At 34.0% G+C, this 26,223-nt stretch overlaps 2 protein-coding genes across 5 annotated transcripts; both read right to left on the bottom strand.

Annotated features, from left to right (window-relative positions):
- Positions 1–5,535: 5,535 nt before the first annotated feature.
- Positions 5,536–12,972, bottom strand: LOC118753540 (amino acid transporter AVT1C-like). Its single transcript, XM_036488421.1, has 6 exons — positions 12,401–12,972; positions 10,590–10,835; positions 8,293–8,402; positions 8,048–8,188; positions 6,163–6,369; positions 5,536–6,062 (listed from the first exon to the last, which is right to left on the bottom strand). The coding sequence occupies exons 1-6, from the start codon at positions 12,847–12,849 to the stop codon at positions 5,536–5,538; spliced, it is 1,680 nt and encodes a 559-aa protein (XP_036344314.1). The 5' UTR covers positions 12,850–12,972.
- A 7,188-nt stretch (positions 12,973–20,160) lies between these two features.
- LOC118753541 (nicotinamide/nicotinic acid mononucleotide adenylyltransferase 1-like) lies at positions 20,161–25,967 on the bottom strand. 4 transcript variants are annotated; one of them, XM_036488423.1, is made up of 8 exons: positions 25,747–25,966; positions 25,537–25,652; positions 25,290–25,447; positions 24,971–25,210; positions 24,782–24,883; positions 24,555–24,706; positions 22,143–22,332; positions 20,161–20,517 (listed from the first exon to the last, which is right to left on the bottom strand). In XM_036488423.1, exons 2-8 carry the CDS (start codon positions 25,649–25,651, stop codon positions 20,476–20,478), a joined length of 999 nt encoding a protein of 332 aa, XP_036344316.1. In that variant the 5' UTR covers position 25,652; positions 25,747–25,966; the 3' UTR covers positions 20,161–20,475. The 4 variants fall into 4 exon arrangements, 3 of the variants coding, with proteins under 3 accessions (XP_036344316.1, XP_036344315.1, XP_036344317.1); XM_036488422.1 differs by having other exon boundaries at positions 25,537–25,746; positions 25,844–25,965; XR_004994822.1 differs by lacking the exon at positions 20,161–20,517 and adding an exon at positions 22,880–23,028 and having other exon boundaries at positions 22,265–22,332; positions 25,537–25,746; positions 25,844–25,967.
- Between the last annotated feature and the right edge of the window lie 256 nt (positions 25,968–26,223).

Below are 26,223 nucleotides of genomic sequence, written 5' to 3'. Positions count from 1 at the left end.
TTTCTGTTTTGGGCGGCCATCATTTTATTCAGCTATGAAGACTACCAATCTCTGGAAGCACTGGATCCAGGTCTTTAGTACGTATGAGCGTTAGGCAGCGCTTTTATATCAGATGGAAGGCAATTTAGGATGGCACCTTTAGCGAATGGTTATCCTTACCAATATTCTTAGGCTCACAATCTAATTGTGCAGGCAACAGCTAAACGTTCAGATACTTCGATTGGCAGGATCTCATTACCGCATATTTTGGATCCTGTAGCCCTGAATATAGGTTGACTACATTTAATTTCTTATTTGTAAGAGTGCATGCTATGGCCAAGAATATACTTTGTTAAAGTGTCCTGCTATAAAACTTGGATGAAATTTTTGCTAAAAAAGGAGGACAGAGAAGGACAATATTTTTGAGGAGGACAATCCTACTCAAAGGAGGACGGTTGGTCAGCTTACAAATTGGCAATACACAGCTAACAGACCTTATTTCTGTTATTTACAGCCGTTGAAAAACTTCATTAACTGCGTCCAATGCTTTGTAATTTCGTTATTCCACAAAGCTTTCTCGAGGTATGTGAACGGCCATGCTTTCGCTAAGGCCTACCCAAAATCCAGGACACATGTAATGTGCTTATAGCGCCAATAATTTCTGAAACCCCCCTAGTAACAGCCTGTACATATATAATTGTAGGTGGTGGCAGATGATGTAGTGGTGGCGGTATTAGGTCTCTTCCCCTCAACGACTAGCGAAATCCTAAATACCTGGGCTTCCCACTCTTAATGGACGACGTACACATTGTCCTCCGAGGTGAAATACTTGGGTGTCGTATTCGGCACCAAACTGAGCTGCAAGACAAATATATAGAGGCGTCTCTCTACGCAGCTTATTATACATGCAATAGAATATTCAGTAGGAATTGTGGATTAGGTCAAGCTTGTCCTCTGGATGTACATGGCTATCATACGACCAACACTAACGTACGTGGCGTTCGTTTGGTGGGACAGATTTCAAGAAAAACTTTCAGTTGAAGTTTCGTTCTAGACGGGATTGGAGTAGGGGCAGGATTGTCGCGGAGAATTCCACTGAAATCTATACTGTCGGGTCCAAAATGGACTGCGGCGTGGGTGCGGGGGTATTCTCTGAAACGTTGAATGTCTCTCTCTCGTTCCGACTACCTAATTTTGCTAGCATCTTCCAAGCAGAAGTGCTTGAAATCGAAAGGGGTTGTAAAGCATGAGAGAGGAACTGGGTAGAAGTACGAAAAGCATACATTTCCTCAGAAAGCCAAGCGGCACGTCTGGAACTTGCCTCACCGGTAAAAAAAATCTAAAACAGTCAGAGATTTCAAATGTGCGTTAAGCTCGGCGGCTCTCTTATCTGGGTTTCCGGCTATAGGAACATACACGGAAGTGAGAGGGCTGATGAATTGGCTAAGGGCGGAGCATCGATTCGATAAATCCGAAACAGAAGCGATAAACTGTCCACTCGGACTCATCAAAAGGAAACAGCATCTGAAGTAAAGAAATGGTCCTACACTATTTTGGCGAGTGCCCAGCATGGCACACTCGGGAGTTTTTCCATCCAAAATCTTTGGGAGATCTCCAAATGCACCACTACTAGCCTAAATAGATTCATCGAAAAATCCAAATGGTTTGATGTAACCGACGAATCATGAGGGCAGGAAAAAAAGTCAAGGATCCCAGAGAAAGCGTATCAAAATTGTGCTATAGCACTAATTGGGTGCTGGGCATGTGCTCAGGCGCAGCTCCTACCAGCCCATCAACATAGATACATGCATAAGCATGCTATCTGCTACTTGTAGCACCATGAAATTTATAAATCAACTGGCTCATTATACAGTCAACCGTTAGAAGAGAGTTAGTCATATTTCATTATTCACTATTGACAGGTATTATATACAGATAAGTATGTACAAATATAACGATGTATGGGGTAGTGATGAATAATGTACATACATACATACATGCATCAACAACTGTGTATGGCTTTTTTATGCCAATATTGTCGATGACGTTATTTTTATTTAAATATTATCTAAATACTTTGATTTGTTCGCATAGATTCAACTTTAATTGTAAGTATTACAAACAGGTATACAATGGCGAAAATGGCATGGAAAAAGTTAAATAATTTGTCTTGAACAGAAACGTGATAATGTTGTAACAATCAGCGAGACAATTATCAACAAAAGAAAAAATTTTGTAAAACCAATAAAAAGCGCAACATCAGAAAACAAAACGAAAAACTACAAAAACAATGGTGGCACCAACAGTTTCTGCCACCTGGCGCAATTTCGTTGTTGTTTTTTTTTTTTTTTTTTTTTTTAAACAGCAGCTGCAACAGTAAACAACTCAAAGCAACAATTCGCAATAGGTAGCAAAGAAAACAAACAATCACAGTGGCTGTAGGTACAACAACAACTGCGCATCATCAACACATCAACAGCAGTCAAGGACGTTGAAGGCCATTCATCGACACTTTACATTTGGTATTGTTATTATGCGGCTGTCTATGTTGCTTGATGAGCTGGTTAGGCAGCGCTGCACAGTGGTCCAAAACTATAATTTATTTTTCAAAATATTACAGAGCCTTAATTTTTCAAACAATTTGACTATTTTTATTTTTTTTTTATTTTAGAAGTAGTATAGTATTTTAGTGTAATAAAGTGTATGTTTCAAGTGGCTAAGGATTCGCATTGATTTTTAGTTTTTTTTTTTTGTCTGATTAAAATTTTGTCGATTCAAAAACTGCTTTTGATAAGTAGAAGAAGAAATTTCCATTTTTCTAAAATTTTGAAAATAATTAATTTTGGTGAAAATTCAAACTTTTACTTTTGCAATTATTTTCGTTTGTTATCAGGAAAAATTGATACGATTATGATTGCCACTTTGTATGCATTTTGCGCTAAAAAATGTAATATAAACAAATTAAATTTCGAAAAACGGGCTCTGCAGGTATCTCCTAAATTTTATTGGCTTTTATTAAAAAAAATTATAAAAATCTAATCGGTTGACAAATTAAGCCTCTTAACTATTTTGAACGGTTTGGCCCACTGTGGCGTGTTGGTTAGTTATAAATTTTTGTTTTTCATTTATAAAACTGTTAACCACTAAACTCACTTGTTTCCATTTGGTTTTATGATTGTGTGTGTGTACGACGCACACAATATTTGGGGGGCGGGGGTTGCACGGAAGTGCTCATCATATTTTTTACACTTAACGTATGTACATATGTATGTACGTATAGAGGCGTGACACACATTTTCTGCGTCTACTCTACGGACTTGCGTTGGCCACAAAAAGTGACTGAACATTGAATCATTAATTCTACCAAAAAACTATATTTCATAGGCCAATTAATTAAGTGTGCAAAAAAAAAATAGAATTACGAAAGACATGGAAGCTTAAGCTGATGGATCTTTTAATTGAAAAATGGTTTCTACCTTTAAACACATACATACATATATATTTTTAAGGAAATAATTTACTAAAGCCATAGTTCCTGCTTTTAAATTCAATAAGTGATTACTGAAATGTCAGTATGTTGTATTTGTGTGCGCAACTAAACAAATTAATAGCATAAACGTATTTAGTCTATGAAAAAAAAAAATATACATAAATTATTTTAAACTACTAAAAATATTTTCCTGGGCTGGGCTTCTTTTCCTATTTGTAGTATTCCAAAAACGACCGGCTAACACTATTTTTAGTAACAGAAGTGCACTCGAATATTTGTCATAAATAGTCTGTCGAGGAGCGACTGCTGATAGAAAAATCTCTTTCCATTTTTAAATATTGCTCGAATCAGGGGTCGATAAGCCGGGTGCAAAGACGAATTTTATTATTCAAAAAGGGTCTGCAGCCTGCAATGCTTAACGGAATTTTATTTTTTTTTAAATTGAAAGATGATTAAATTCTTAAAAGTTTTAACGATTTACTTTTAAAATTTTTTGTTTTGATTCATAGTTTTTTTAACAAGGTTGAAGAAATACACTTTGCAGCAGAAAAATTATTTGCTTGACTCCAAGGCGTTAATTATATTTTTTGTAAATAATATTATTACTAATTTTTTCTCTATAGTTTTTACAATTTAAATCGAAAAATTTTCCCAGCTTTGCAAAAAAAAAAATAATTTTTTAAATATCTCGGAAACCAGCAATTTTAATGAATTATTAACAAAATATAGGAAATATTAATCGGTTAACGAGCTCTCTAGATACAAGAAATTTTTATAATCAACTTTTATTTCTTTAATCAAAACCGTTAACTGTAGAAACAAAAAATTTAAAATTGTAGCTTCTTAAGAAATAAGTTATCTTTCAACAAAAAAAAAAAATTCCGTCAAGAATTGTAACCTGTAAACCTTTTTGTATAGTAAATTTTACTTTTACAGGTCTATTCTGCGCGTTACCGAAGATTTTGTAACCGGGAAATTTTATTACCAAAAAATGTTACCAGTTCTTGTCACCGCGATTCTAGGAACGTTGGTAATGCAGTTAAAATATTCAGCGATTCAGCTATGAAGAATTGTGCAAATTCTGGCATTGCATATTTCACGGGGCAATACTTTGTTACCAGCTTATGAGATGGTAACAAAATTTACCGGTTACAAGAGTACACAGAATGCGAAAAGGGTTTAAAAATTGACAGGAACTTTATTTACCGGTTACAAACTTTTTATTACCAGCGCAGAATGTTCCTGTTAATATTTTTATTGAGCTTTGTGCCACGATTGTTTATTCGGAAAAATTGAAAAAGCAACAAAGTCTAAGCGGTTGGATAGGTATGTAATTATATCTTTGAAATGCCACACGCTTCTTTCAAATCGCTTCATTAGTTCTCGTGCATCAAGCGTTTTCGTAAAGCTCTAAAAATTAAACGTAAAACGTATTCTACGTCAAAAAATTAATTGAACAGAATACAACGGCCCACGAGATGGTTATACGCGGCTCGGAAATGTAAATCGACGAGGCAGATAACTCCCCACAATTACCGATTTATTATCTAAATACATAGAAAAATTAATAAGTAAACCTCAACGGTGACAAATGACCGAAGCTCAACAAAAAGTGAACTGAAGAAATTTTTAAAAATTAAATAATTCCACACTTGGGGTTCTTACGGACGCCTCCACAGGGTGCCGTGCTATTACACCAATTCTCTGCCGATGTATTAAACCAATAAGTTCACTCTGTAAACAAATTGATTTCCCCTTTTCTATGTCGATGGCTAGATTATCAGATATGATGGCCCTCGTATTTAAAGTCTAGTTTTTTTTTTTATCAATTTCTTCTGGAGCAATATGTGGTTTAATAGCTTTTTGACCCCTGTGCTTCGTTCTGGTCATTCAAATATAAAGGGTATTCACAACAAGCACAAATATATGTCACTGAGTGAAAGCATGACATCTTGAAAACAGAACCTTAAAAGAACTATAACTATTCTGTAAATTATAGAGCTCTTCCGGCTATATAAACTTACTCAGCAAAAAAATCCATCATCATTTTAAATAATAACAAGTCTTTAATACTTTTGATTAGTTACAACATCTTTTGTCATATTGAAGAAGCACGTAGCCTCGTACCTAAACAAATCAGCTAAGCTAAATATATTCAAATAAGTCGAAATTATCGTAGCCAAAACACCAAAAACCATAACCGACAAAGACGCGGTGAAATCGCATTTCAAACCATACCAACATTTCAAAATATGTAGCCAAGATTTGCGCAAACGCAAACGCCAAGACAGCGATACGCCGCGCTGTTGTTGTTGTTCCAACATCAATAACTGTTCCATATCGGTATGTACGGATTCGAAATTCAAATCGAGCGGTATACTGCCATAGGAAGACTCCGTGGCAAAACGTTGATGAACTCTTTCCATTCGGCGAATACGCCTATACAGTAGTGGCGGTAGAATGAATACTAACGGCGCGACAATTGTGCCGCCAACAATGTCCATGAGTACACCGAAATTGGGCACAAATTCTGCTATGAGCACTTCGAGGCCCACAACGGAAGAGCGCAAGGCGATGCGCTTCCAGGAGAAGGCTGCCAGAGAAGAGAAATTAAGTTAGTAAATTTATTGGTTGGCCAGAAATATGTAAATATGCATGTATGTATGTATAAATGTTTTCACTCCTTCCTCTACCTTCTCTGATATGTAAATAATTTTCAATCTGCAAAAACATCGCTGAACTACCCACTATGATGGAGAAGCACAACTGTACCGCGATAAGTATAAGTAGAAAATATAAAGGTAAACTTTTCGGTAGAGATTCGAGCAGATTATCCGCAATCATTGTGCCAAACTTGTAGATAGCAATAAGGGAACCGAAAATCGCAATGGCACATGTTACTGTAATTGAAAAAGGGGGTTCGGTGAGAGCAAGTGTTTGTATGTTCATGCATGCTAGGGTGCTACTTAAAATGTCGGCATCTAAATTTTGTATGGGTCATCCGTTTATTTCGTTCTATTTACAAAATATGTACATTCACGAAAATTTTTTAAATAAAACAGGCCTGCGAAAATTAACTTTATTTTCCCGCTTCCAAATTTATTTTTATTGATGACATGCATATTTAAGAATTTTTAACAATTTTCATGAAAAGCCAAAAGCACATATTATTGAGAGCAGTTTGAATGGAAACAAAAGGTTCGGGAACGTTTCTACTAAGAACAAAATGCGAACAAAACTCTCGGGAATGACCTCACGTAGAACGGAATGAGAACGAAACTTTCGGAAACGTTTCCAATAAGAACTACATACGAACGAAAATATCGAGAACATTTTCAAAGAGAATCAAATAAGAACAAAATTCTGGGAAACGTTCTGCTAGAGAACAAAAGTTGGAGCACTTTACGTTAAGCATGAGAGGGACATCTGTGTGCTGGGATAAAAAATCGTTTCAGTGAGAACCACGATTGTAAGTTCTAAGCTAGAGGAAGCTGGATCATTTCAGCTTGCAGATTATTAATCATTACAGTCAAATGTCTATTAATGGAACAATTTTTAAATTTCTGTGCTAAATAGAAAAGTTTATGTCCTAAAGCTTTCGTTGACTTTATTTGCCTAATTATGTTTCAGTTCAAACATTTCGAACTAATGGGACGCTATGAGAAAATTTTGTACGTCAGTAAGTTCATGAGACTTTAGTTCCCAAATCGTTATTCGACAGAAAGTTTCTCAGACTTTTTCCTCGTTTTATTCTTTGCGAAAACGTTCCGGAGACTATTTTTTGCGTTTTGTTCTTTTTGGGAACATTCCCGTTAAGAACGATCTCGCCAGTTTTGTTCTCATTTCGGTTTTGGTTTTGAAGCGCTCTTGGGAACAAAACTACGAGAACGAGTGTTAGTTTCGTTCATACTTTCTGTTCTCGGTTCCTGAGTATTAGTTAAAAATACCCCTAAAACTAGGTAAATCCGAAAGACTTTTGGAAACTCGCGTAATACGCGGTAACACTAAGGAAAATGAAAAAGTAAATTTGCAAGTTATGTTTTAAAGGGAGAAACCATCGCTATTAGGGTTTAAAAATACTAAAATTCAAAAATGCATTTTGAGCTCTCCTCATAGCCATAGATGAGTTTCTTCGTAGTTTTCAGGTTAATTATTTTAAACCTGTCTTATTTGGAACTTAGAGAAAAAATTTAAAAATGCTACCCTTGTTCCGGAAAAACTTAAACAAAGGATATTCTTTGGAGCTTAATAATTATTACACGATGAATCCACATGCGATGACTATGAATTTGTATGAATAATTTCCAATAATATTTATGTAAAATTTAGCAGAATTTAATTCTTGCATACCGTGGTTATGACGCATAAAAATTAATTTAAAATTTTTAAGTTTCCGTGGATGTTTTTAGTTTGTACGTAGAATCAAATAAAGGGATGTCCCATACAAAATTTAGTTCTTGGCATTTTAAGGAGCATCCAAATACATACATATATAACTATGTACATATATAGCAAAATGTTATCAAGTATTGAAGTGTATAAATTTATTTATGAGTTCTTATATCATAGCAAACTCACCGGTAATACCGCTAAATGCGGCCCAGTAAACTTGAGACTTTTGCTGCATATCGATTTGCAAGGTGAGTAACATTGGATGAATGTCGAACTGGAAAGCCAAAATGCTGTAGCCATTCAGAAGGGCCAATAACGATGGTAATTCTACAGAATTACATAAAATATATCACAAGTATGTAAGTACATAAGTAGTAGTTAGCTGCATAAGTTAAATGTCAATGAACGTTCTCATTTATGTATGAACTTACCCAGGCTGACACCTTCGAAGGGTTTGCCCAACGGAGCTGAGGCAAAGAGGCAAAACCACAAAAGAATTACAATCACAATGAGTACGATAAGTGAGAAAATCGCCAAACCCCTGCGATAATATGTAAAAGAAAGATATAAATTACAATGCATGTACATATGTACATATGTGCACCGTCTTGAAAAGGGGCACAACTCAAAATTACATACGGTATTCATATGGTCAAGGAAGACTTTACCTCAGATTATAAAAAAAAATTTGCTTCAGCTTTTGCTAAAAGGTAAATACAACCACTGCGGGCATATTTAGCGCATAATTTCAAAAATGCCATATTTTGAGTTGTGTCTCCATTGAACACGGTGTGCGATATATTAAAATAAGAAAAATATTTGTCAACATTCAACTATATATATGTAGATATCGTCGCATTAGAGTGTAAACCTGCTAACTACCCTCAAAGAAGTTTTACAGCGCAGGCAAAAAACTACTAGGGTGGTCCTCAATACCTACGTCCATGCTAACATAGTCGAAGATATCACATATAAATTTTGGTCCCGATTGGAGACGGTTTAGGCTTGTCGCATAGGGGAGCAAAGTTCAGATTCCTCTACGTAGACTCAAAAAATTAAAATTAATTTTTTTTTCATCTAACACCCACAATCGATACCACCGAATGTGATATACAAATTTTGGTTCCGATTGAAGTCGGTGAAGGCGTGTCGCACAGGATTGCCATCTGTTTAACAAATGAAATTCAATTTGAACTTAGCGAATTAAGTAATTGAAATATGTAAGTAACACCATTTTGGTGCCAGACGAAGGAGGTTTAAGAAGATACATAGTAGTTTGAAAATATTTTGAAAAGGGTTTCCACCAGTTTTAAAAGTCAAATTAAATTAAGTTGTAACCAAGATATGTGAAATGTTGCAAATGAGTTTAAAAAACGAGAGTTTTAAGAAATCTTTAGTTTGAACATGTATAATATTTGTGAAGTGTTTGAAGAGGGTTGCCAACGATTTAAAGATTAAATTCAAGTTACTTAATAATGATTGCCATGTGTTTAAAGAAATTTAATTCAACTTGGTTCATGAGTTAATTGAAATATGTATCCCAATCATAGCTATTTACGAAAACTTTTATTTTTAAAACACTTTTGAAGAGGGTTGCCACCTGTTTAAAATGTCAAATTTAGTTAACTTATATACAAGGTATATGAAAAATAAAAATAAGGGTCTATCTAGCTATGAATATATGTATTTCGAATTTCAAAATTTAGATGTCCAATTAAAGAGCTGGGCCTGTAGTTTTATTTTTTGAAGTTAGAACATTTTAATGGTACAGTGTGAGATTGTATGCTCTATTTCTAAGCTATATTTAAGAGGGTTGCCACGTGTTTAAGAAATGTAACTTAGTTCATGAGTTAATTTTAACGCTTGCGGGCTCACTAGTATTCTTTATTTGTTGCTCAGAAAGTTATTCTGCTAGAAAGTATAAGCTATTTTATTTATTTTATTTATGCACATATCGCACGTTTAATAATAGAGAGATGTAACTCAAAATTAACGTTTTTTTGAGGTCTCATAATGCAATTAATATGCTTTATAAGTAAAATATATTCAGTCTAACGTGTTAACCAAACTTCCCAAATATGGCGAAGATATGTGTCTTTCCGTCAGTCTTCTTGTATACCAACTGTATGAAATGATGAAACTTTGATTGTGTTTTCCAATAAGTAATATTAGCAGTTTTTTCTCTGCGCTATAAACTTTATTTGGAGGTTATGTAGCAGGTTTATACTCTAAGGCGACGATATACTATTTATGCATACATACAGCGACTAAAAAGTATAATCGGACAAACTTGACTCCCGTAGACTCGATTTTTTGGTTGGTTTCCTATTGGTTTTTACAACGAAAAAGCCAATGGCAGAAAACAACGTTCAATTAAAAAAAAGTAGTGCATGCGACTGAAGTGACACTTTTTCTTTCTTCTTCCCATTGATACAATAAAAATGTTCAATTATTCGTTGTCTTATTTATTGGTTGGGCTGTCAAAGCCAGCTGTCGTTTTATATTAGAATAACTTTTGTGTACTTAAAATAGATTTCCTTATAAATTTTTGTCATTAAAATCAATAAATTAATTTACCAAAGGACTGATCTGCGCTCACCTGTTTGAAAAAGTCATATCCTTTCATTTATATGTTTATCGATCCTTTGGTATAACCAAAGCTTGTCCGATTATTCTTTGGATCCACTGTATGTGTATTACCATTTTTAAATGCATAGTTTCTTCTTACCGCATATATTTGGGACTGCGCAACCACATAAGCGGACAGCAAAATATTCCTAATATAATGACCCAGTAGCAGAAAGAAAATGAAAATTCATTATCGGTTATACGTTCGCCAACCAACTCGAGATTTTGCGCAGCTAATACCAAACTTGGTATAGCTGTGGCAAATATACTGATGTCTAGTAAAATACGTACGAAGATGCTGAGGCAACGCCCATATGCCAAATCGGCAATAGCTGCATAGGGATATCTGAGAAAGAAAAGAACATATCGGATGAATAGTCTTACCGTTGTTTTTTTTATGTGAAACCATCTTTATGGCTCCTGAGCTCATTCGTCATACAATCGCCAGCTCTTACGAAATAAAGTAGAAATCAAACAAAACCTTTGAATTGAATGAAGTAATTTCTTCGAAATTAAGCAATTTATGCTGTAGTGTGAACACATTTTAACATAGAAGTAAATAACAATTTCAATGAATTGAAAAATTTAAAAGTTCAGCGACAATAAACTTTAACTTTAAGAAAAATAGTTAATGAATATATATTTTTGAGTTGAAAGACGCATGATTTTAATTTTTTTCTTTTGGCAATTTGACAGTTTTGGCAAACTCGAACCAAAAGAAATTACGGGATATTTCGGCCTAGTGAAATACATAAATTACTCTCTCAAAATTGTCCTCAAAAATCCGACGAGATACCTTCAACTCCAGAAAATTCGTATATTTGCCACTCCTAGATCGCTCAAACTTTTTAAAGTAGATTTCCCAAGTACTTTTAAATTTTTATCAAGGTATTTATGCTAAAAATACGGCTATTAGAAAAGTACATTTATTCTATCGTTTGGGTGTTACAAACAAGTGGCGAAAGTTATCAAAGTAGATAGGCAATTGGCGAAGTTTTTTTGGTCTCTGCCCAAACCGACAAACGTTTGTAGTGCTAAATAGGAAGAAGAAAAGAAAACAATAGGATAATCTGAACTTAGAATTGATTCTATATCCAGCGTCCGGTTTAGCCTGGTAGTTGGGGATCCGTTAGATATCTGGCCTGGGCCATGGCATTCGATATAGAACGACCATCTTTTTTGAACTTTCGCCACTTGTTCATTGCTGATGCAGACAGGTAATTCGTACAGTTCTTCGGTAATCGTTACCCACGTGAACAGCGCTGTAGATTTTGCGTAGAGCAGTACACCCAAAACTTTCTCAACTTTGTTCGATATCTTCTACGTGTCTGCGCCATATACAAGATTGGGCATGAGGAGAGACTTGTAGAGCATAGTTTTTGTTCATCGAAAGAAGGCTCTGCTTTTCAATTGCCTACCGAGTAAAAATTAGCAGCTATTATTGGCAAGAGTTACGAAAAATTACACTGAAGATGGCACTAGGCCGAAATAGGTTTGTCTGCAAACCAAACTTGACAAGGGATGACAGAAATTCGTTCCAAATTATATCAGTTATATTGCACTTGATCTCCAGGCTGTATAGGGTTTATGCTGGATCCTAGGTAGGCAAAGTGCTTCTTTATTTCAAAGTTAAAACTGTCAACAGTGAAGTGTGACCCCAATAACTGGAGCCCTTTTATATTTTGCCAGTAGGTAATTCGGCTTGTCCTCGTTTACCGCTAGATTAACCTCTTCAACTTTGCTCTGCTTCGCTAGATATACCCCTATAGGAATACGTTAAGAAATTATATCGTGGGTTCTTTTCATTTGTGTCGTTATTGCTGAGAACCATCGATATGTACTTCTTTGAGACTGTATTATCAATTTGACGCATAGCACCGCCATTGCACAACTCTTAAATTCTCTACTCACCTACTTTTCTGCGTTATGGACGGATCGAAGGACTCAGCCATAATCCAGCATTGGCTAAGTAAAAACGAAGTGTAGATTTGTAGCACAATTATGGACAGAACCAAAGGTATACCGAGAACACCCAGTTGCACCAGTAGCGATGGCAGTGTTATGAACGGGAGAACACCAAATAAATCAATGATGTATAAGACGGCAATGAGCAGTGTTAAGTTCTGCTTCTCTTCGCCGATAATTTGCAGATGTGGCAAAGCACTGAAACGCGCGCGCGACAAAAACGGTAATTGGTCATTGTGTGACTGCGTAGATGGAGGCAATGATGGTAGGTCACTGGAGTGGTAATATGCCTTCGAAGGACGCAATGCAGGTTTATGGCGTCGCTTAAAGAACATGCTGCGTGTCGATGTGTAAAACAAAAAATATCGTCTACTTGCTTTGTTGTATGTACACATATAATATTTATGTAGGTATTGAGCTAATGCCTATTTAAGATGAGTTTATTTGCTAACACATTTTCCATAACGAATTGGCACAATTGTGGAGCCATTTAATTAACAATTCAACTGGACGGTTGAGCGTGGCGCGGGCAACTGAAGCCCTTTTCGTATTAGAAAAGCGTTACAAGTCCACAAGTTGCAACCAAGACATAACCGTTAGATACATACATATGTGTGAGAGAAGAAATACCTATGTATACATACATATATGTACATATGTATGTACACCAACGAGAAATAGCAAATGCAATAGTTTGCGCTCAAAGTAGTTGCCAGTAATTTGATCCTCCAGCAGCAATGTAGGCCTGTGGCAAATATATGTAGGAACAGTTTACATACACTTGTGGTCAGCTGATTAAGTTAAGCGACATTTTGACCAGTTTTGGTTTTTTTCTCTTTTATTTATTTAATGTTTACAACTTTTTTATAAAAGTCTGGCACCATATACATTTTTTACCAAAATTAAAAAAATTCAACAAACATTTTAACAAACACATTTAACATTTACAACCAAAAACTTTTTATTAAAAAATTTTAGAAAAATTTTAGGTATGCAGTTTTATAGCCCATTCAATTCTAAAATGCTAAGAAATCGCGATGATTCTCAATAATTTTTTTTTTTTTTTTTGCTGAAGGTGTTTGGCATTTTCCTCCATATAATAGTAACTGTCGAGCATATTTTACATACCTTTATGGGAGCAAATGCTCAACACCGTCAGCTAAAAAGAATTATTAAAAATCAACGTCCTACTAAAGTTTAATGGGTTATAAAACTGCATACCTAAAATTTTTCTACAAATTTTTGATAAGAACTTTAAAATTTTCGGGCGTAATTGTTAAAGTTTGTTTAATTTTTATAAATCTGGTACGAAGTTTGAAATGTGATTTTATAAAAAAATTATAAACATTAAATAGACAAAAGAAAAATAGCCAAAACTGGTCAAAATGTCACCTAGCTTAATCAGCTGCCCACAAGGGTTTGTTTGTTCAATTGTACATACATAAATACGTAGATTCAACGTAATTGCAAATATAATACGTGGCATAGAACTTATGTGAAGTAAAACGGGTGGTCCCTATAGTGTTTTTTTTTTTCCTTTTAAAGTATATGTTATTTTGACAGTAACAGCTCTTTCCCGCAGGAAATCTTGAGAAAAAGTCAATATCATATCCCCGCGAAATGAAATGAATCGTTTACGTTTGAACAACGTCTCTTTCTTCACGAAACGCATTTTCGTCCCGGCGGCTACGTTAACACTGCTGTATCTGGCGGTCGGAAACCCCGCACGAGATCGTCGAGAAACCAATGCATCCTAAAAAAAACGTTATTGAAACTGCTGCTGGAAACGCCATTTCGGTCTACGGATTTTTTTTTTTTTGGTTGAAACAGGATAGCGCCCTATGTCAAATTCGGTAATCGGGTTATCAGGCGATGTCATTTGGCCACCACGAAGCTACGATTTGATACCGTTAGACGCTCTTTTGTGGCGCGTCGTGAAGTATCACTGTTATGCGAACAATCAGTTGACGATTTACACATTTAAGGCGAATATCGAGCAGGCCATTCGTGAGATAAGCCTGAAATCGTCGCCAAGGTCTTGGAAAACTGGGTTAAACGGATGCGTTACTGAGAAACCAGTCGAGACAGCCATATGAATGAACTCGTGTTCCAAAAAAATTAGGTTTTGTATTGTTCAAAAGGCTAAGAGGTTACTAAAACACGTCCGTCGTTGTCGCTATCAAATATCGAATGTATCTTTATTCCGGTAACTATTCACAAGATTATGTCCTGGGCGGTCATGACTTAAGGGCTAGACCCATAACTCTGTCACTAAGTATAAACAGTGCCGTCGAGAGAAAACTCGAAAAGCCTATAACGAAGGAGCAATTACATTGTAAAAACATAATAATAAGCTATAATTGTGATATTTCAGGCCCCTTAAAAATCACCGGGGGTATAGATAAAAGTCATCTTATGTCTAGTTTACTATAACTTGTCTTAATATTTAGTGCAGGTATATAAACTCTTTCAATTTTTTTTTTTGTTTTTAAAATACACCACTAAATGGACCACCCTGTACACACATACATATGTACTTTACTACAAAGTTCAATAACACTTGCTAAAATGTCTCTCCTCGTTTTACATTCTCGCCACCGTATGTTACCGTAAAACTTTAGGCCACGTTAACTAATAATTTGATAATTCTTTTTGTAACGGGTAGGGCGTACTTCAAGCGTGGTTCCATACTAAGTAATTTGATATAGATCCAATCTTTGGATCATGAAGAAATTAACGGTACTTTTTTATATAAGACTTGAAGTCGGTTGTGTTATTTGCTTAAAAATTACTTTTATATACATACATTAGGGCGGGTCAATTTTATTTTTTACTATGTGCGTATAGCATGTGAGAATTCTGCTTGCCATTCTAAGCAAATTTTCCGAAGAAACTATGGGTATAAAATATATAAAGAACGAATAATTATTGAAAATGAATTTTTATTAATTGAGATTTTTTAAACTAATAAAATTCGAAGGGCGAAATTCGTTCTTATGCACCAAAGAATTTAAACTTTTTAACTCTGCAAAATTTTTTCTTTTAAATCATAGAGAGAAAACCTAAAAACGTAGCTTTACTATTTTTGGCTCCAAGTTTCGAGAGTATATTGATTTTATGTGTGTAAAATTGACTCTCGGACGGTGTTATCGGTCATATATCCGTATTTTTCCAATTGGGTCTAATTTATGATTTAATGTGAAACCTGCAAGTCTCGGAAATTTTTCAGAACAAAATTTGAAATATCTATTATAAAATTTTGTATTTCATTAATAAATTTTTTATTTAATTTAGTTTGATTGCATTTAAATTTATTTTATTTTGAATGTATGTACATTAAGGTGGTCCAATAAAAAATAGCCGGACTTTTTTGTTAAAAAAAAAAAAAAAACAAATATATCGTGCCCTAACCGCCAAACATTTTTTTTTTAATTTTCTTTTCGATGCAGAAATGTTCCTAGAGCACCTAGATGCATTTCTCAATTGTTTATTTATGGGCCCCCTTTGCATTTATGTATGTTTATGCGCTGCGAATAAATTGCTCATATTATGTACATATCATCGCTTAATGTACAAAACCACGTATCGTCATTCTGCAAAACCGCGTAACTGACATTTGCTGCCAAATATTGGATTTGCTCACACAAGCAGAGAATCATTTTGAAATATGAGTGTTTTTAGTCTCTAGAAAATAATTTATGCAACCTCACATAGGCGGTTTTGCATTTTGTTGATACGCGGTTTTGTACTTTAAAAACGACGATATGTATATGTATGTATATATGTAAGTCGAAATCTTTGAATATACGGGAATAGGGAAGCCCTTGATAAGCCAACTCCATTCCACTCTGTGAGTATGCACATACATATGTATGTACACCCACTCTATGTACTCCATTATTCCTATACAAAGTTTGCAATGTCATTGCACTTTTACCCGGTGACAATTAAGAATTTTGTACATCATACAAGAAAGCAAGCATTGTATTGCAAAATTTTATTTTTAGCAACATTTTATACCTGAAGAAAATTTTAACTGTTCTACATTAAAAGCGACCTTCAAAAACTATCAAGAATTTCTTTTCAAAGGCAACATTGAACGATCTTAAGAAAACTATGGCAGTGGGTTATCCAATTGAAACACTTTTCTTTTTGAATTATTTCGTTTTTTTCTTTTGCAAAAACATACATACATACATACACAGGGGCGCACCCAGGAATATATTTTGGGAGGGGTTTATACTTCGGAAAATTCGCTTCAGATAAAATGATCATTAAAGTACATTTATGCAAGTTTTATGTACAGTATGTAATAAATAAATAAACTTTTTGAAGTTTCATAAATTGCATTTATTTACATAAAATTAGCAAAAAACTCAAACATTTGTAACCGACTTCGCAAAAGGGGTAGGTTATCAATTCGTCGGAATAGTATACTAACACATAACTTTGGACCACGTGAACCGATTTCTATAATTCTTTTTTTTTATCGGAAAGATGTTACCTCAATGGTCTTCCCGTAATTTGAAATTACTTGTTTAATATAAAGTTCTATAAACACAAGATGCGCTCAACTTGCAAAAGTAATAAAAAAAATTAAAAAAAAGAAGAGTTTTAATGTTCATTTTCCTCGATATCTGGTTTCTGGTTTTCGAATGAGATGGTGATTTTTTACGATTGCCTAATTTTTTTAACATTTCGAATACCGAGAAAATTAAATGAACTTGAATTTTTGTTATGTAGGCAATTTTGGTGGAACGAATTAGAAGTGGGCAAATTAAATCTTCGTATCCTTGTTAAGGACATATCAGTTGTAAACTCTTTTAGGCTCTGTAAGTGAGTATGCATTGCATATTTTTAGGTTTCATTCGCAGTTAAACTTTTAAGAGCTCTCAAAAAAAAAAAAACGAAAAATTCATATAAAATGGCGCACAAGAAATGGAATAGGAATTTTCTTCTATCAAAATTTCTTAAATCAATTTGCATCTCTCAAGAAAAAAATGCTTGTATACTTATTTCTTCAAGAAAATTTACAGCAAAAGCAAAGTGCTTTATAATAAAAAATATTTCTTGTGATTTTTCTTGAGAGCTGGCTTTAGGATACAGTTTGTATTTCAGGTTATTAGCTTTAGGGGGGGGGTTTGAACCCCAAAACCCACCCCTTGTGTGCGCTAATGTACATACATATAACAGATATGTGCAAAAATACTGGCATTCAGTGATTTATTGTCTGTTTTCTGTGGAATAAACTCAAATCGCAAATTCGACCATTTTTAAGAGGAGCAGAAAATCGATTTGACATCAACGCGGGAATAATACAGAGGTTCAAGAGGTAAAAAAAGTATGCTCATAAGTATACGTATACATATATATGTATGTACTAAATGCGGTGGGTATAATTTGAAAGAAATGCGTTTTGCGAGTAATTGTTAAAAAGCAATTAGACAACATTTGTTTACATACATACATACATACATAGTATGTGTGTAGCTGTTTGTTCTGTCACTTTCCTCCGATTAGATTGGTGAAACGAAGTACCCATTGAGAATAAGCTTTGTGCTAAATACCGGAGCGTAACAAAAGATTCAAAAGATCTTAAACATTAGGTTTTCGGATATTTGTTTGTATTTTTGATTCTGATGATGGTGTGCTAGCATAACAGTAAAATACATTCATAATCAATTTTTACGTGTTTTTAATTTTTAGCATTGTGTAGCAAATTATAAATTTATCACGAAATTTTGCAAATTAAAAAATTTTTATTACGTCTGGAAATAAATATGCATTAGAGGTATACGCCGCCGAGCTACGAAAATATCGGCGCGCGGTTACTTTCGCCGCCTCAGAAATTTTGTACAAAATTTTCATAATGAATACACATTGAAATACATCGCTTGAAGGAACTACTACTCCAGAATATATAAAAAAAAATTGTTTTTCAATACCACAACAAGATTCCTCTTTTACATATTACTACAACAACAAGTAAGTTATCACACACCAAAAACTTTAACGCTAATATCTCAGAAAGCAGTTTTAACAGAAGTGCCCTTATTACATCTAACTCCTCAATTATTTGAGATAAAACAAAAACAAATTCATATTCTTGTGTATTTTTTCTTTAATAAAATGTTGAATATTTTTTTGTACAGATTTTAAATAAGTAAGTTATTTTATTCTGGGGTCCCACAAACGTGTGTACAAATACTAGGTGGAAGTAAGTAATATGTTAGTGGAAATTTTAACCATCTATAATCCATTTTTTAAACAGTGGGTCAAAAAGGCCTGCTCTACTGGGAGTTGATGGGTAAAAATGTTGGAAAATAGTAGACCACCCTAGTTTTCAATCTATGAAGAACCATGTACGTATGTATAAACCTCAGACCTTCTTCTGTTCGCCCATCCATCAGCGCCAGGCACTCAAAATTTTAATTCAAGTAGGAAGTAACAATATTTAAATTTTCAACTAATTCAATAATGAAATAAATATAATTATAATCTCAATTGGCATGGCGAAAGCCTAACTCTGCCGAGATGACATGATAAGATTAGTAGCCTCGTGGCTCTTTGGAATCTACCTTATGGGCAGTAGCGCCGGCGTTTCCAGACGCGCCGGCGCACAGTGCCGCCTAAGCGTGTATAAATCGAAACGTTCGTTGTTTGCAATGTGAACGTGTTTGGTATTTTTGTAAAGGTAATTTATCCACTAAAAAGAATACATATAACAGAATGTTCCCTATAAAATAAATGATGTGCCGCCCGCAAGCCACTAAACTCAACAAATTTTATACTAAGAATTTTAATCAGAGCATAACCATGCGTTAGCTCTACACGGAAATAAATATCAAAAACACATCAATGTTGGTTTGACATGTTTTATTTCCATATATATATATAGTAGATAACTTTAAGAACACAAATTTTGGAAAAAAAACTAAACCTAGGGAGTGCTTACGGTATTCCAGAAAAAAAATACATTTTTTTTTTATAAAAATTTCAAAAAAGGGGACCGTATTAAATAGTACGGTTTTTTAGCTTCCAAAATAGCAAATAAAAAGCCGCTCATTTTTTGCACTTTTTGAAATAATGCATAAAATCATTTTTTTCATTTATTGTCAGTGCCATCAGATACGCACGAATCCTTCGAATTTTAATTTCTTTGACAGCCACATTGTTGCAACAATTTAAGCATCTGGAACGCAACTAATAGAAACGAAGTTATTAGGTTTGTTCCACACGAGCCCGCGGGATCCCGCGGTTGCCCGAAACAACTCACAAAGCGTTCCGCATGCTAAAAAAATGGGTTATAGAGAGCAAATACGTTCCATTTTTGGGTCGTAAATGTCTTTCTTCGTGCCCGAAACAACCCAGACTTTTTCCAGGCACAAATGTGCAAAAAGTTAAATTGCCATAACAGCTGTTGAGGAAATGGAAGTCTCAAAAATTTGCTAATTTTATTCGCCAAATAAGATAATGCACATAAAATTATTTTTAAGAGCGGATTTAATCTATTATTCTAAAAAAATTTCAATGTAAAATAACGGTTAAAAGCATTTCGAAAAATGTATAGGGTATAATAAAAGCCAGCAATATATTTCCTATTTGTTCAGTTAAAATTATCATGTAAAATGGGTGATAGTGGTACATAATATTTGTTATATCTTATGTATACTTAACCGAAAAATTTCAAAGAAAGAAAATTTATTTTATAATGCATCATCAAGGTGTAGCTTAGTGTATTATCTTTTACAAACAAGTATACCATTATAATATTCATATAAATACGTACATGTGTAACGAAAAGGAATTACATTTTTGCCAATGCAACATACAATTAAAAAACAATTCAAATAACAGAAGATTCATTTAAGATAAGCGTAAGCATGTCTAAACTAGTTTAATATTATATCTTGTATGAAGTTTTGATCCCGCTTCAAAGTCCATAATATTCCTGTTACAGCCCTTGATTTGTGATATTACTTCATAGCTTTTCTCTTTAAGGAACTTTTTATCGTCTTTTATTAGACATTCACAGCATCTGTCTTTATCTTTTTAGCATCAGACTGCAAAACAAACATATGTACATATAAGGGAACAATATTTTAGAATACGAGTATACGAGTAGTTAGTAATTAGTAATTATACAATGGACCGTATGAATAATAAGAAAGCAATTACTTTTTCTGAAACATTTCCAACCTTTTACTCCATTTATTCATATAAATTTAAGAAAAAGTAATTGGTTAGTTTTTATTCGCGAGAGTTAAGAAAGAAAAAGAAAAAAAACTTTCAAACTTGATTTCCTAAAATTTAAATTTTTACACATTCATGTTTCTGGCATACGTGCGACGAATACTTACATATCGTCACCTGAAATACAAAAAGGCGTAACAACATCGTAACTGAAATGGAAAAAGTCGTGACTAAAATTTTTTTATTTTTTTGCATTAAATGATATAGGAGTTGTAATTCGAAGAAGGCCATCATATCAATCAAAAACTAAATTTTTTATTTTTTATTACTTACGACTTTTTGAATTTCAGCGACGATGTTTGTTACGTCGTTTTACATTTCAGGTGACGATATATGTATGCATGATAAAAACATTAAAATATAATTTTTACAATGAAACCCGCTCTTCTAATAAACTCCTCAGTATTCAGCCTCATTGCGAGTGCAATTGCATTGACAGCATTGGATATTTTTCGACAATTTTCGTCGTCTACTTATTTCAGCGCGACAGTTGGCAATGCCAATGTTAATAATAATAATAGTTTGGCGCTTACACATATGTTAGTGTTTGGCCGAGCTTCTCCTCCGACTTGTGGCGTGCGCCTTGATGTTGTCACACAAAGCGGAAGGACCTACAGTTTTACGCCGACTCCGAACGGCGATTGTATTTTTATGAGAAGCTATTTTTCATGGCAGAAATACACTCGGAGGTTTGCCATTGCCTGCCGAGGGACGACCGCTGTTAAGAAAAAACCGTTTTCTATATTTTTTGGGATGTTGCTTTGACCTGGGCTTGAACCCAGGTGCTGATGTGTGAAAGCGCGCACTGCTTACCACTACACCACAGCGGTCGATGCCAATGTTGCTGAGTGGTAAAATTTAGCTAATTTACAACTTACGCAATGAGGCTGATTACTTTTATTAAAGAACCCCACGCTCTACGCAAAAGGTCGTCGACCCTACCCAGTAACAGTGCAATGTTTGCAGCGATGGTTAAAGTTGAAAAAATAAAGAAAATTTCGGTTTTTTAATTTTACGCGACAAATACTCCCAACAATCGAGGTCTACCAATAGATTGTTATACATTACTTTAAAGGCCGATAAATCCTCTTCTAATGTTTGATTTTTAAAATCGGGTCAAAAATAGACATGCTGTTAATAGATAAGTCCCTCAAGTACCAAAATAAGGTTTTTTTTTAATTAAAAATCCGTAAAAAAATCCTGCAAATCCGTACCGTACGGTAAAAACCGTACATTTGGCAGGGCTGGCCAAAAACCGGCTAGGCGGTTACAGCACCGATCAAGAATGGAGTTAAGTTTCTCATTGCACTCAAAGAAGGAGTAACTTTTTTTTCCACAGTAATGCATAACTCAATTGCACCTTGCTTTGTTTTTAAAAGGGGGTAGTCCATTTTTAAAATACGTTATAAATTTAAAAAAAAAAAACGAAATTTACCTCATCCATTCCACTGCTCGTACGTTGTATATCCGTTGTAAATTTTTTACCCCTCTCGGACGTTACAACTTGAACAACTTGTCCTGGTCCATTGCGACTGGGCAATAGTTTCTTTGCTGGAGCGTTGACTTCACTCTCTCCACAACAAAAGACATTCCTGCTTGAAGGCTTACGTTTATCTAAATTGAAACTAGTCAAAATATTTTTAATAGAATAATCGCTTTCATCCATATTTTCAGCTCTTTCCGCCGCGATATCGTCATCTTCCTCATCAGACGGCGAATTATTGACGGATGAGCTTGGATTAGTATTAACGCGGTTTAAAAATAAATTGTTATACTTTTTTGGGAATGTTTGCAAACGTGTTAGTCCAATTATATACTTACTACAAATCCAAACAAAGCAAAAATATGAATTAAAAAGTATGTTAGGAATGTTTGGAACTTCTTTGTATGAAACAAATATTGCAAAAGTTTATAAAATAAATAATTCATTCTAAGTAACGCAATACCAACAATGTTTTATAGTTTCTAAGTAAAATACCATACAAATTAAGCATTAGTTATGTCATGCAGAAATATGAATGCGCACAATAATTTTATACGTAAATACATATTAATGATCGTGTATGCGCAAGTAATTCAATGGTTTTATTACCATGCAATTATAGTAAATACATTCTATTAGCATAGTTGAAAAATGTCGAATATGTATTGCTTTAAGAAATAGCAACTCACACTCCATTATTAGTTTCCATTCAATTTTGACTTGTTGCGGTGTTGATTCTGCGGATTTTATCCGCATGCAATTTCGTTTACATATCTTGTTTTTATAAGGCAGAGTTGTGATATTTGGGTGAGCACTATTTACGGATGCGCTAGGTCACCTAGAGCTCAGTTGGCGCAAAAAAAGTAATCAAATAAAACGATTTGTAATCAGTGCTTTATTCCGTTCTGAACTGACTCAAAATATGAATGATGTATTTTTAATTATTTTTTCTACCAAAACCGTTAACAAGCATTTTTTATGAAAATTAAGATAACATCAAAATGTTTAGTACAAGTTTTTTTATGGAAACTTTTCTTGTTTTTCCGTATGAGGAATACATGCCAAAATCACTGTACATATCTGAGAGCTTCATGCAGAAAGATCCACTAGGTAGCTTGAAAATATTATAATTTATCGTAACTTATTGATAAAATAGTGTAGCCAAATAAAGTTTTTACTCCATTTTTTCGATCGCAGATTTTTAGTTACTTCGAATTCATAATTAATAGAAATAGAGAGAGTTCTTATCCGACTTCACAAACATCTAAAATTTACAAAGAACTCAAAAACGAAATTGAAAATTTCGTAATTTTCTCGAAGATTTAAGATTCTACTACCACGAGACTGCTCTTTTTGGCAATCTTGCTCTAAGTAATCACATGTCACCTAGGTTTACAAGGTGAAGAGAGAAATTTAATATTTTTAAAAAATTATACTATTTTGAAATTCGACGTCCGCTTGAATTAAACTTAGCTCGTTCGGTCTACTAATACATATGCCATGCACAAGCGCACTCGGCTACGGCGGCTGCTGTGCGTCTATTTTGTAATATTGTATAATAGTATACAGTGGCGGTCAAAAGTGTATGAATGGTGTTTTGTATTAATATTGACAATGTTTTTCAAGCTATAATTTTTTTGATATTTTTATAAAAATATGGTTCATGCTTTAGCAAAAACCATATAGATTACCCTTTTTTACATTTTTTGGGTATGCAGTTACGAGGATTATAAAATTTTAGTGAAATTAGTGCAAGGTTTGTGCGGCTGAAAAATCGCATTGATTTTTAATAATTTTTTTTTTTTGCTGACGTATTTTTTTGGTTTTTTCATATAAAAAGCGAAATTTAGGAACACTGGCGTTGACTTTTTTTGTTTTTTTTTTTCGCAAATGGCCTTTCGCATATTTTTCCAAAAAAAAATTCATGTTTATATGATAACAAGTTCATAACGCATTCAACAAAAAAAAATGCGATTTTTGAGCCGCTCAAAACGTACACTAATTTGACTAAAAGTTTATAATCCAGTTAACTGCACACCCGAAAATTAAAAAAAAAAAATCTGATTAAAAAGATTGAAATTTAGATAAAAATTTGTTGAATTTTTCTTAAGTAAAGTTTGAGAGTGTGATTTATATGGGTTTTGCTAAAGCATTAACCACATTTTTATAAAAAAATATGAAAAAATATAGCTTGAAAAACATTGTAAATATTAAATACGAAACACCGTTCTTTCACTTTTGACTGCCACTGTATATGTATGTATGCATACATGTATTTACATACATACATAAAATATGTGCATTTGCCGTAATCACTTAAGCCATAAAAGCAAGCAATTATTGCTTTAAATAAAAATCACTTACGTTTTACAGTTGAAAAGTCCTTGCATTTGAATATAATCGATAACCCGATCATCAAGCAAATATTTAACTGACTGTCCACGTGAAATAAGCCGGCGTATCATGGTTGAACTTACTTCGTTCGGCACCCAATTTGTTATTAATGTAATATTTTTCTTTGAGAAGTGATAACAAATAGTAAGAAAAAGTATAAATACGTATACATATGCACGATTTTTTAAACAACTCACCTGATATTTAGTCAACAAATCTGACTCGAAAATAAATTTTTCAGGGCTAGAGCCATATCGTGTTATCACAACCAGACCGTGATTACCCACAATATCTTCAATCTATATATAAGTATACATGTGGTTTGCCAATATGATATACAAACAAGTATAATAAGTAGTTTATACGATTTAATATCTTCTACATACATCCTTATCAGCCCACAGTCCGGGCACTGCAAACGATTCCAGCAAGTCTGCTCCACATAACAGTTTCAATTGCACCCCATCCTGACGCTCACGTAATCCCGGTGGCAACCAACCCGGTATCGTGCCATTTATTTCATTTTCTATCGGCGAGTTGACATAATTATTCATATAATTTTGATGATACTGCAAAACGGAAAGCGTACGTGACCATTCCGGTTGCTGTATTTCCCAGTCGGAAGCCTTTAAAAAATAATATTCCATATACATATGTACATGTGCAGTCTGTTGACATATCATTGGTAAAGTTTCTTTGTTTTACCCTAATCCAAGTGGATGATTGTAAAGCTAATTTCAGCATAGCAAATCGATATGTTCCTCCAACGAGTCCTTTTTTCTGATATGAATCATGTGTGGGTGATACGATACCACCAACAACATGGTGGGACCCTTGACTTGTAAAATAATCTCGTGCGATTTCTGAAATGTGAAAAATGATATATGTATATGTATGAATTATGATTTTACTGCATTGAAAACTTTTGAATTTCGCAATTCGTCTTCATTACCGAACATCCGAAAATGCATTGGGGTCGGTGGACTGAAAGAGCCGCATGCGATCAGCGCTATCCGTGGCAACAGCCGTTGATTATTCATTTGTTCGTCTTCTATTAGTACTGACATCCTGATAATATTATTTATATAATGATGATTTGCAAAAAGCAAAAAAAAAAAAGTATTTTTATTTGACGAGCACGGCAATTTGACCTTCGAGATACCTATAAACAAATAGAATATATGTGGAATGACACTAATGATAGTAATGTTTGTTGCCTTTAAAGAAACTAAAAGTTCCAAACAATCAACAATACCAACACTTAATTTCTATCTAATAAAATCTAATTAATGCATATATTATGCTAAAATAAGCAAGTTAATTGCATCACTCTTGCAAATATTTACGAAAGTTACTCAAAAGATAAATGAAGAGATCTCAGGCGACATCTTCTGGTGCAAAATGCGTTGATGAAAGAGCTATGAAGGGTTGCTATCATCGCATAGTTCCATAATAGGGCATTCGCACGTGGCGATTTTACAGGCAACAAAAGTTGAATGAGAAGCTGAAAGTGAAAACGTTGCCATACCTATTCAGACGAGGCGATTTTCGATTCAACACGAATTGTTATTTACATTATTGAAAATGAATTTAAATCGCAAAATTTTATTAATTGGCGTAAATTTGGTAAGCCAAGCGT

Source organism: Rhagoletis pomonella, unplaced genomic scaffold (assembly GCF_013731165.1).
Source record: "Rhagoletis pomonella isolate Grant_MI unplaced genomic scaffold, Rhpom_1.0 Rhpom_scaffold_02584, whole genome shotgun sequence".
NCBI classification, from domain to species: domain Eukaryota; kingdom Metazoa; phylum Arthropoda; class Insecta; order Diptera; family Tephritidae; genus Rhagoletis; species Rhagoletis pomonella.
This window is presented reverse-complemented; position numbering and strand designations above follow the sequence as displayed.

Coding starts and splice junctions, on each gene's coding strand:
- LOC118753540 (XM_036488421.1), bottom strand. CDS start 12,849: ATGTGTACATACAACAAAGCAAGTAGACGATATTTTTTGTTTTACACA. Junction 8,403..10,589: donor CGCAGTCCCAAATATATGCG/GTAAGAAGAAAC, acceptor ATATTATCGCAG/GGGTTTGGCGATTTTCTCAC. Junction 8,189..8,292: donor CTTCGAAGGTGTCAGCCTGG/GTAAGTTCATAC, acceptor GTAATTCTGTAG/AATTACCATCGTTATTGGCC.
- LOC118753541 (XM_036488423.1), bottom strand. CDS start 25,651: ATGTCAGTACTAATAGAAGACGAACAAATGAATAATCAACGGCTGTTG. Junction 25,211..25,289: donor AATCATCCACTTGGATTAGG/GTAAAACAAAGA, acceptor TATTTTTTAAAG/GCTTCCGACTGGGAAATACA. Junction 22,333..24,554: donor GGACTTTTCAACTGTAAAAC/GTAAGTGATTTT, acceptor TATTTTGACTAG/TTTCAATTTAGATAAACGTA.